The following is a 12,505-nucleotide window of genomic DNA, read 5'->3' as shown; positions in this document are numbered from 1 at the left end:
CAGCGAGAGCTGTCCCTCAACGACTACTACAGTACATTGAGAGGGATATTATTGTACGGTTGCAGTGCATAAACTGCCCATTACAAAGAGTGTTTTTTTTTTACATTTTACTCTCAAATAAGGCATTCACATTATTTGAGAGTTAACCCATTCAATCCCGGAACGCATCTGTCATTTCAGATTTCTTTGGCTATTCAAAAATAGCAGATCTACAAGCTCATAGCGCGGCACCAAGTGCCGCGCTATGAGCTTGTAGATCTGCTATTTTCGAGAAAAATAATGTGTCAGATGAATCATTCACCATATTCTCCACAAGTGTGGTGCACACCAAGAGAATGGCACAGGCTTGAATGCTTGACCCCCACAATGAGGGGGTCCAGTGGCTCCGTTATGCTGTGGGGGGGCATTTTCCCTTAGAGGGAAGAAGGGTCATTGCAGCTCATTACAAATGTATTTCTAAGTGATCACCATAAAACATGTCTATCCTGATGGGAGCCATCTCTTCCAGGATGACAACGCCCCCACCCACAGGGCACGAGGGGTCACTGAATGGTTTGACGAGTATTAAAATGATGTGAATCATTATGCTTCACAGTCACCAGATCCCAACCCAATTGAACACCTATGGGAGATTTTGCACCGACTTATTACTATGACACTTTGGACCCTGTATCACACCTGGCGAAGAACATCACAGAGTGCAGTGCAAGAGTCATTACTGGTTTACAACTGACAGTTATATGTTCATGCCCAGCACCCACGTTGTGCAAGTACCAATTGTAATTGCGCCTATCTGTGCACCCAGAGGAGGTGTGGTCAGGCTAATTGTTGTGCATTGTGCTCTTAGGGGGAGTGGAAAAAAAGTCTGAAAATGATTCCGCTTAAGACCAGCTAAACCTTGACTAAAGTCGGCCGCAGTATTTCCTCGCTATTGTCACCAAGGCACTTGTGACGTGCACTCTAGACCATGCACAATAGATAGTCTAAATAGAGTCCTTCATAGTTTAATTTAATTTGTTACCCGTTTGTATATATTTATAGTACACGTGACACACGTGCATGCACCCCCCCCCCCCTAATGTGGGCCAACAGAAGTTTAAAGCAAGTCCTCCAGACTGCCTGGCAACTCTAGTGACACATTTGATTCCAAAGATACCACTGAAGGGAGGGGTTAAAATAGGAACTCCAAACGGGTGTTGTGTGGCAATGTGATGGGTGTTCTCCAGCAGACTCCTGAAACCTGATCTCTCTGTGGGGGTCTTCTTTAAATAGAGGTAAAGCCAGGACCTCCAAGCACACACAGATCTGAAAGAAATCCTTTGCAAAAAGTAGCGCTCTGCGCCTGCTTTCCATTAGGTGCACATTTATAAATGTGATACCAAATTAATCTCAGTAACTGCTTGTTGGCGGGTGAATATTTATGGTATTTATTTCGGCCATTCATTTCTACCTCTATGGCAGATGGCTGTATGGAGCCTTGTCGACAGAAAGAGGTATTTGAGCTATGCCATTGTTGGATCTATTCCACTCCTCGGTATAGCCTGTTTGCCAGATAAGTTTCTGCTTCAGCCATTTCTGTTGTGATTGCCCTTTATGCAGTTGGCCGATGCAGAAGCAAACCTGGCAACCGGGCTTAGTTAGGGCACAAGAGCTTCAGGCATGCCTGAATGTTGGTTTTAGTCTCATACATACATACAGCTTGCATGATGAAATTCAGTCAGTCAAGAAACAAAGGCACCACAATTAATCATGTCAGAGTCATCGCTAGCTGACACTTCAGGTTTCACAAAGATTAACAAAATGTTATAGCTGGGTGGGAGATGAGGAATGTGACTTCATAATGTTTGAGGGGGTTTTGTCAATATTTAATCCTGCACTGGACAAGCACATCGGCACGCACGTGGATTTGAAACATGAAATCTTATAAGTCTGTGTCTATCAAGCAAGCTGCCCTCATTAATATGCCCCTGGCAAAACCCACCAACGGCAAAAACTTTTCAGTAATCAGGCAAGTTCATACAAAATGAAAAATAAAGAGTAGTTTCAAGTGCAAGGAGAAAAATAACCTTTTAGTAACAGCAATGGCTTGCTTGCGGGTTACTCATATACAGTATAGGGCCCTAATGGGTATGACAAAGAATATGGCATACGGCAGGCGCGTGCGTTGAGTGTGCCCGCAGGTATGCCATATTGTTTGTCATACCGTCTCTGTAATATGTGTGTTTGTGTGACATGTGACAGGAATATAGTGTCTCCAGGCCTGGGGACTGAATGAAGGATGCAGCTCTTTTCTCTGCCTCTATCTGAAAGCATAGCTTGTGCCTCAGAGCTTGAGTGGGTGTTATGGCAATGTCATCTATGGTGCTTTATCCTCTGCTATATAAGTCAGTGGGGCTTACAGTTATGTGTCTGTGGGTTTTTAGCAGTGCTTTGACAGTACCTGCAGCTTCTCGGTGATGCTCTCACACTCGCTCACGAGCTGAGGAATTATCTCTGCTTGCTTCCTCAGGTTCTCCAGTTCCTGGTGAAGACAAAATCAACAATGTGTTCAACAAAAACCTACAATGCAGAATGATGCTCCCCACACACAATTTAGGCATTTAGCAGACGCTCTTATCCAGAGCGACTTACAATAAACAAGGTCATTAATTACATAATTAGAATGCAGAGAGAACAGTGTAGTGCCTCCGGATACCAGGTAAACAATGAACCTACCGTAGCATCTGGCTGAACAACATGCTATCTAAATGAACATTCTTTACATTGAAGATACCAGGTCAACAACGAACCTAGCCTAGTCTAAGTAACATGCCATCTAAACCACATTCTTGAAAGATGAAATCAAAATGACATTCTTACCATTTGTGGTCGAGAAAAACTATTCTAAGAAATAAAAGGTACAGTATGAGGATGAGTGACCAAGGTATGTCTGCATAGTAGCCATACCCTGGGCGGTCACTAGCATCAATCGAAAGAGGATGTGGCTGATCGTATGACGTATGACGTTCTGTATAGTAGTGTGTATATCTGTCTGTCTCTTATATGTCATCATGATTTGTGTGCATGGGAACTCATTTTTAACAAGCTTAGTGCTTTATGAGTTATCCAGTTTAGTAGACCTTGTATTGTGAATTGTACTTCCATGCACTGTTGTTCTCATGTCTTACTAAATAAAGTACATCAATCAATCGGCAAGACGGGGTACCGGGAGCGTGAAGTGCGAGGGGGTGAGGTGGAGTCTGAAGAGGTGAGTCTTCGGATTACATATAAACGCAATACAGATAAATAGATATTACAGGGGTTTGAACGAGTTTTCAATATTAAAGACATCCGTTATGGCTCAATTAACCTTGCATGTCTTCAGAAAAGCCCAGTCCAGTTTCGTAGCTCCTCTTAGCTACATAATAATTGGTTGACTCTTTTGGGCTTGCCTGAAGCAGCTTGATTCCGTGAGCACAGGGCCTGGTCAGAGCTGAGGTCGAGACCATGGTGGTGGTGAACGTTTAATAATTCATCATCACGTTACATGGATGAGTTGGGCATGTGCTTTTCTAGAACTGTTGAGTCACTTTTCCTCTCTGCCTCCAGCCTCAGTAGGCTGCAGCATTGCGTGGCTATCCGTGAGAAGACACTCTGTACAACCCTTGGTGAGTATTACGAGTATCACTGCTGATGGTGTAGTAATGTGAAAGTATACTGCCAAATATAAGACTGGTGTGTGTTGCAATCTTTCACACTGTGGCCCCTAGCCTTATTCACTCGGCTCATTCCGGTTCAGCAAGAAATGTAAGCGCGATGGCAGGTTTCCAGGTGTCACTATTCAACCATGATGATTTTAATTGCTATCAAACTGAAAGAGCAGCATGACAGACAAACCGTCCTTCACACATTTCGAGAATGTGTGAAGGTTTCAATTCAGTAAGTTGTTTTAGCGCTCTATGGTCCAGGGTGAGACAAAAACAAGCCCACTTTGAGGGAAAGAAGCGCACACACATACACACCCGAGGTGTACTGTATGTGTGGCAAAAGCTATGGAGAATGAAACGATGTGGCACTTTATGTAAATACATTGAACATGTTTCAATGTTTTGTATACTCATTATGCAAACAACGTGCACATTCAAATTCTACAGATTTACAAGCACTGTTATAGATGTATATCAGATGACAGACTGCCTGCCTGCCCTGAATATGCCATCTGTTGTCCCCCAGTTGCACTTGCCTTTCCACAAGTGCAAAGAAGTGGAAAGAAAGTGGAAAGAAAGCCTCATAGCGTGGCACCGAGTGCCGCGCTATGAGCTTGTAGATCTGCTATTTTTGAAAAATCTTGAAAATTGGTGCAAATCTTTGAATATATATATTGTTTAAAGCAAACATTTTTAACTCAAATCTTTGCTTCTGGGGGTCCCTGGAACAAAACATTTTGAGATGGGGGGTCCGCTGCCAAATAAATATCATTTTGGGGGTCCTTGACATAAAAATTTGAGGACCACTGACATGGAAACATAGGTTTTTCAGAAAACTGTTAGGATTTAGAAGACATTATGTAGAATCGGCCTCAGGTCTAAATGGGTTATATGGAAATTAAAGGCACTATTTGGTTACTCAAATTAAAATGTTAAGTGAATAAATCTACAAAATCTGTACTGAGTCACAAAGTTTGTCCCCAATCAACTGGTATGATGCGCGCGTGCACGCACACACACACACACACACACACACACACACACACACACACACACACACACACACACACACACACACACACACACACACACACACACACACACACACACACACACACACACACACACACACACACACACACACACACACACACACTTCTGTACCATGAAAGTTACTTCAGAGAAAGAAAAATGACAGCCAATATAAATTCCAGGGTTTAGCTGAGTAAGTGAAGACCGAGCGCAGAAACCAAATCCATACAGAGCACTAGACACTCTGTACCACAACAATACCATGGCTTTCTATTGGGGTCTAATCACCTCCTGAGGGAGAGGAGAGGGTTTGAGTGGGGAGAGGAGTGTGAGAGAGGTATACACTGCTGCAGTGAAGACTATAAGTAGGCACTGGAAGATAAAGCAATGCCTCTAATTTGAGGATATTAAGGTGCTGAGGGGTGGACGGAAGTGAGTTCCTGGCACAGTAAACAGAAAAAAAATACACACACACACACACACACACACACACACAAATGTGTAGGCTAAAGAGACTGAGAGTGAACCCAAAAAGAAAATACTTTTTAAGTCAGATCTACCACTGGCTAGAGACTCTAGTCTAGATCAATGGTTCTCAACCTTTTCAGGCCGTGACCCCCAAAATAATCATATATGAACTGGGGGGGACCCCCCATTTTATTTGACTCTGTTCCTACAAGCTTGTCGATACTGTAAAATATATGTTCTGTGATTTGAGGTTGATACTGTAAAAAAACATGTACATAATATGTACATATACAGGCCTATTACCAGTGCTTGAATTAGGACGGTACTCATCTGTATGGAGCACTGGTTCTTCTGACGTTTCCCCTCCCGAGTACCCTTATTTATAATTCTGTATAATCACTTTACCTACTGGTGAATCTAGGTACGCATGTCGGGGAGCCGTGCGCATAGTGCACGTCGTGTCCTCCTTTTCCCACAGCCACCTTGGCTGAGGATATCCCACAAAATGTGGGATTTAATTTGGACCACTTTGAGTTTCAGTCAGATACAGATATTAACCCATTAAGACCGGGAACGCATCTGTGTGTCGTTTTAAGATTTCTTTGGCTATTCACAAATAGCAGATATACAAGCTTATAGCGCAGGTTTACTCTTAAATCTTTGCTTCTATAGGGGGTCTCTGGAACAACATATTTTGAGATGGGGGGTCCGCGGCCAAATAGATATCATTTTGGGGGTCCTTGACATGGAAAAGTTGGAGCACCACAGATATAGCGACATACTGTTAGGATTTAGAAAACATTTTTTGAATATATATCCAAAGATTTGCAAAAAAGTTCACGATAAAAAAAAAAAAGCAGATCTACAAGCTCGCTCATAGCGCGGCACTCGGTGCCGCCCTATGAGCGAGCTTGTAGATCAAGAATAGCCAAGGAAATCTAAAGTGACAGAGATACTTTCCCGGATTGAATGGGTTAATTGGTACATAATGTGTGAATGGACAATGAGCAGCAATGCTCATCATTTGTTTCTTAAAGGACCACTTCACCCATTTTCAACCTGTCTTCATGGGTCCTCACGAACGCTCATTATAAGATGCCACTCAGAGGAGGGCTGTGGACAGTTCAGAAACCCAGACTACCTGTGACTATCATCAGTAGCCAGGTTTGGTCATTTAAAAAATATTTCAAAAGTTTTATTTATTTTGTATTCTCTTACAGCAAGATCAAAAGGCATCTATTTTAGCATGACAACTTTCCACGAAGAGAAAGAATCTAGTTTCTATTCGATTGGAATCCCAGATTCCCCATCAATGATGTCATTGGTAGGCAGTTTTCTGAACTGTCCATAGTCCACCGATGAGACACAGAATAGTAGACGGAGATTTTGCCATCTTGTAATGAGCATTATGAGATGGAGCGATACCAATTATATGAAGATAACGTTAAAAATGGGTGAAGTGCTCCTATAACTGAATTCGTTTTTGGTACAATAAAAAGTGTTGAAAATTTAAAATGTGTTTAATTGGAACATGTGGGAAGTAATTGCGCTGACGTGGCTTCTACTTTGTCTTATTCTTTGTGTAAGTTATACAGAATAATGCCAAGCCTCATATTAACATTTTTCAGTATTATTTATAGACCAGCAGGCTTCTGATTATAACCATATTCAACAGCGTTATGCACACACAGCGCTGCGAGCTTGTAGATCTGCTATTTTCTCTGGCACAACATATTTTCAAATGGGGGTCCGCGACCAAATGCATCAGTTTGGGGGTCCTCAACATGAAAATGTTTGAGAACTGCGGTGTTATATTGCACCTTTTGTAGAATAATAGAAGCACCTCTTTATTTCTTCACACTTAATGATGGCCTGCCAGCCTGATGGTGGTGTGTGTGCTTTATTGAATATTGTTTTTAATCCTTGTTTTTACCAGGTTGCAACCTGGTCTATATCTACACTCGCTAGTCGTGACTTTTGCAGCACTTTTTCCTCATTGGCTGGTCCTTTAGCCAATGAGGGCTCAATGTCCTCTAAGAATATGGGATCTAAAGACGACCCACAATACTGTGTTCGGCCACTGTATGTAACTCTATAGTAAGTGGCGCTGTTACTCAATGTCCTCTCAGAATATGGGATCTAAAAACGTTGCCATGTTTAGTGAGAGAAATAAGCAACCTGGTATAATATGACTGTGTCATATGCTTGTTTAACTATGCTGTGTGATGGTTTCCACATTCATTTTATAGTGGGGTTGTTCACCGTTTGCATACCGTGTCGTTCTGTCAAAGTCTACACGTATATCTTGGGGTTTTGTGCATTCATTTACATCTTATGTGCCGTTTCATCTTTCAAATGTACCGATGCAACCGACTTCTATGACCTGAATGGTTATGTGTCAAGTGACTTCTGATGTCAACAGGTGCAATGCATTCTTTGTGATCACCAAGGAGGGTGTCTCTCTATTTCACTTCAGTCTGATGAAGAGCGCAATCTTAAAACATCACAGCACTTAGTGGGGGCAATAAAGAATAGTTTGAAATGGAGCCCAACAGTGCGCGAATGATTGCTTTTTCTTCAGCATCGTTTATTTGCTCAGCACCTGCCCAATTTGCGGCGGTTTTGGGCGTGCATGTCCTTCTTTTTGAACAACTGCCGTAGACCCTATTGATGCAATGGGTTCAATGTGAGGGGGGGGGGGAACAAAACAAAAAACATTGCATGCAATAAATGTGCTGGCTTGCTTTGATTCGTTAACACATTCAAACCACTTTATCCATATGTTATACTTTGGCTATTGAAAAATAGCAGATCTACAAGCTCATAGCGCGGCACCAGGTGCCGCGCAATGAGCTTGTAGATCTGCTATTTTTGAAAAATCTTATATATGGAACATTTGTAACTCAAATCTTTGCTTCTGGGGATCCCTGGAACACAATATTTTGAGATGGGCGTCGGCGGACAAATACATATAATTTTTCAAAGATTTGCACACATTTTCAAGATTTTTCAAAAATATCAGATCTACAAGCTCGTAGCGCGGCACTCGGTGCCGCGCTACGAGCTTGTATATCTGGTATTTTTGAATAGCCAAAGAAATCTAAAAATGACTGTTAACGGGTCAGGCAGTCGCATTAGAGAAAAAGAGTCGACTGTCTGGTGTAACAGGACCGCTACTAGTCTGTACCGATGACCCCCTTCCACGTCACAATGCCAGACTGGGGATTTGTTTTGCCACATATAGGCTTCAAATGGGATGAAATTGGATTCCATTTGCATACGCCTCATTGCATTCCTAAGGCTCTGAACCAGGTAAACAGATTACACACAATGGAATCACTTCAGGTCTGCAGGTAGCGTCTCTTTACCTGCTCTTTGTCCAGTAACTCGGCCTCCAGCTCCTGCACTCGTACGGTCAATTGAGCATTTCTCTCTTTTTCCTGACTGGCTTCATTGCACTGAGCTTCTAGCTCTGCTATCTGGAGAGAGAAGAGAAAGAACAGGGTCATGAAGGCAAGGCGAGTTTATTTGTATGGCGCAGTTCAGTGTACTTTACATAAAACATCAAGCAAAAGAAACATCACAAAAGGACATTTAGAATTCAGCCAAAATTAAGAAAGAAGTTCATTGGAAAAATATGTTCAGGACACAGAGTAAAAAAAACACTGTAAAAGGACATTTGAATTACAATAAAAACATTAAAGCTGCAAGCAGCGATGAACGGGCCCTCGCAGCTCTGTCCACGATACAAGTCTGCATGGCAATCAGCTGAAAAGTTGGGCTACATAACTTCAGCAATTACAGCCTGTCCCTATTGGCCGTCTAAGTGTGCCTTGCAAGTTTAGTAGATCTTTGATGCTGGGAAGTGGAGTAATGGCTGTTTAAAGCCCAGCCAATAGGAATTGTAGATCGGCTATTTTCACTTCCTGTTTGCCGTTGGAAGTTTGACGCTTCGCCATGGTAATGCCGTTTTACGAAAACTCAAGCTTTTGATAACTTTTCATTGTTAAGGTCTTTTGTGTACGCTGAGCGAATTTGAGGCGGATCCGAAATCCGCCCAGGAGGAGTACAACCCGTGAAAATGGCGTGAAATGCACAAAAACGCCACTATCAATTCAAAATGGCCGGCTTCCTGTTTGGTTTAGGTCATGGCTCCAAAATAGTTTTTTGTAAGTCAAGACATGATACGGGTGTGTACCAATTTGCATGCATGTAGGTGAAACCGTATTGTCGGGCTTGAAGCAAAAACTTTTGTAGGGGGCGATATTGAGCCATTTGGCCACGCCCCTTTTTGAGACGATTAAAATACGTTTTTTTTCCCACTGGTAATGTGTGTGCAATGTTGCGTACATTTTTTGGTACGTTTAGGCCCTCATTTTCCCGATTCATTATCGGGAAGCGGAATAATAATAATAATCATTGCAGTTTCAATAGGGCTTCGCGCTACTGTCTAGTGCTCGGCCCCTACAAATAAGAAAAAATGTAATCGAAAAATAAGAGTAAAATTACAGTGCAAAATAATAAGTAAATAAGTCTCAATAAAAGGCAGCGGCAAAGGAAGGAAGGTTTTTAGTTGTGCTTTTAAAAGATTGTTTGTAGCAGACCTACAGTTTGTTCCAGATATGTGGTGTGATGAAGATAAAAACTTCATGCAATCTGATCATATTAGGTGGATATCCACTCTGTGACCAACTGAGATAGTAGTTATCTGTAGGGATGTTAAAAAAAGGAAGAAAGAGCTGTATTGTTCCACCACCAGGCCAGTATCTGCATCATCAGCCCACATTGATTATGAAACTCAGATGATTCTATTTATAGTGGATCAACGTACATGGCCCTGGGGGGGGGCTGGGAATACAAGAGCTGATAACTAAAGTACTCTACTGTTCGCAGTGGTGGAAAAAGTACTCCGATGTTTTACTTAAGTAATGTAGAAATACTCCGTAACAAGTAAAAGTCCAGAATGCAGAATTTACTTGAGTAAAAGTACAAAAGTATTGGCATCAAAATGTACTTAAAGTACCAAAAGTAAAAGTAATAAAATGTTTGAAAATAGCAGATCTACAAGCTCACAACGCGTCGCATCGCGACGTGAGCTTGTAGATCTGCTATTTTCAAATAGTCTATGTATAAAATAGGGCTAAAGAGGTTAATGTATGTTGTATAATATAATAATTTATATCTTCAAAGTAACTAGTAACTAAAGTTTTCAAATAATTGTAGTGGAGTAAAAGTACAATATGTGCCTCTGAGATGTAGTGGAGTAGAAATAAAAGTATTGGAAATTGGAAATACTCAAGTAAAGTACAAATACGTCCACATTTTACTTAAGTACAGTACTTGAGTAAATGTACTTAGTTACTTTCCACCACTGACTGTTCTGAGGAGAGGCACAGCCATGAGAGATCAATGGGGTTAGTGAGGTCTTCAAGAGAGCACTATGAAAAATAAAAAGTTAGTAGTTATCATTAGTCATGCATCCCACTGTAAATACTTCAAAGCAGAGATGCAATTAAATTATCCGTTATGTGCTATGGTTGTAAACAACACCCATGGCCCAGGCTTCCTTTGCGAGTTCTACTTTTACTGCAGTGGTTCTCAAAGTGGGGTCCAGGGACCCCCAGGGGGTCGTTGAGGAGGTTCCAGGGGGTCCACAGCAAAATGTGTTAAAGGGACTACACTACACCATGAATTTGAACTTTTCCTTCTTTTTTGTGTGTTTTCGGTCTCCCCTACCTCTCTTCTATCCCAAAAAATACCCCAGTTTGAGCACTCAGGCTTTCACAGCATATCTGGGGTTTTATGTAAATTGGTCTCAAAACAGGTCAAACTGATTTGGCCCAGAAGGTGAAGTCACTAGCGGTACAATCCCTCTCGTTTTTCAGTTCCAACTTAGAAAAAAATATATACATATTTTTTTTTACTTTTTCCACTCAGAACCAGGAGATAACACTCATACAAACTGGCTCAATAGCGCCACGTGCAAATCAGGACAATGTGGTATTGCAGGTGAAAGTGCTTTATAAGCCAGAGAGAAGTTAGTTGGAATGAGTATATCTGAGGCTTGATTTAGGCTCAAACCTTTTGAAAAACGTTTGAGTGACATAAACAATATCATATTAAATATTAAATGTATTTTTTTAATTCATGGTGTAGATCCTTTAATATAGCATCAAGATGAGTTTAACAACTTGACACTATATACATAACTATTTGAAAATAGCCGATCTGCAAGCACACAAGACAATGTGTCGCAAGTTCGCAACGTGTTGTGAGCTTGTTGATCTGCTATTTCCTAAAAAAATCGTGAAATCTTTTGAAAAAGATTTGAATGTTTTTGAAACATACACAACACAAATCTTGCATCACAAAATATTTTCAGATCCACATTAATTCGAGGGTCCTCCAAATGAAAAGGTTTGAGAATCACTGTTCTACAAGTACAGTATGTGTTCCTTTTTGTAGATCTAACAATGGTGTTTGTGAGGCATCATCTTTTGAGCTTTCATTAACCCATTGATACCTGGAACGCTTCTGTGTCACTTTAGATGCCTTTGGCTATTCAAAAATAGCAGATATACAAGCTCATAGCGCGGCACCGAGTGCCGCGCTACGAGCTTGTAGATCTGCTATTTTTGAAAAAATCGTGAATTCTTTTTTTTTATATTTTTTTCAAAAAAACGTTAGGATTTAGATTTTTTTTAAAGAATCGCCTCAGGTCTTAAAGGGTTAATTTCCCTGTGGGGTTTTTGGAGGACTCCATTACCTTTTCCCTGAGTGCGTCACTCTCCTCCTTGCAGGCGTTGAGTTGTTTCTTCCAGCTTTCTACGTTGGCGGAGGACTCCTGCAGCGCATCCACCAGCCTGGCATTATTCTCTCTTAAAGTCTGTAGTTCTGTCTCCCACTTCTTTGCATTGGTGTTGCTATCAAAAGGGGGGGGGGGGGTCCAGCAGGAGAAGGAAACATTTACTCTACAGGAAACTGTTACACATGGCTACAAAACCAAATGTAAGTATTTAATTAGGTGGCATTGAAATGTTTTCTTTTTACTGTGGAAAATAAATGAGTGTGACTCTAATGCACGGCAAAAATGACATGCACCACTATGACACTTGTTTAGAACACTGTCTCACAAGCAAAACCATTTGTAGAGGCTGGGATTTAGTTTGCTTTACTGTTCCCTCGTGGATTTGTGTGAATGTGCTCTTTGCTGTCAAATGCAGACAGACTTGCACTACAGCATTCTAGAGCAGCAGCTGCGTTTGGTACGCTTCCACGAAAAACTAAATTCCAAAGCACTGGAAGCTCTTACAAGTCCA

General features: G+C 41.4%; 1 protein-coding gene across 1 annotated transcript in view; it reads right to left on the bottom strand.

The window, feature by feature from the left end:
• Positions 1 to 12,505, bottom strand: part of homer2 (homer scaffold protein 2) — a 53,345-nt gene that overhangs the window by 2,821 nt on the left and 38,019 nt on the right. The window contains exons 6-8 of the mRNA XM_080439730.1: positions 11,953 to 12,109; positions 8,555 to 8,665; positions 2,441 to 2,521 (exon numbers count right to left, since the gene is read on the bottom strand). Coding sequence (XP_080295856.1) covers positions 2,441 to 2,521; positions 8,555 to 8,665; positions 11,953 to 12,109 — 349 coding nt within the window. The remainder of the gene's footprint in view (positions 1 to 2,440; positions 2,522 to 8,554; positions 8,666 to 11,952; positions 12,110 to 12,505) is intronic.

The sequence above is a fragment of the Gymnoscopelus braueri genome (assembly GCF_963280865.1).
Source record: "Gymnoscopelus braueri genome assembly, chromosome: 1".
In the NCBI taxonomy this organism is placed as follows: Eukaryota; Metazoa; Chordata; class Actinopteri; order Myctophiformes; family Myctophidae; genus Gymnoscopelus; species Gymnoscopelus braueri.
The sequence above is the reverse complement of the archived record's forward strand: the minus strand, read 5'-3'. Positions and strand labels throughout refer to the sequence as shown.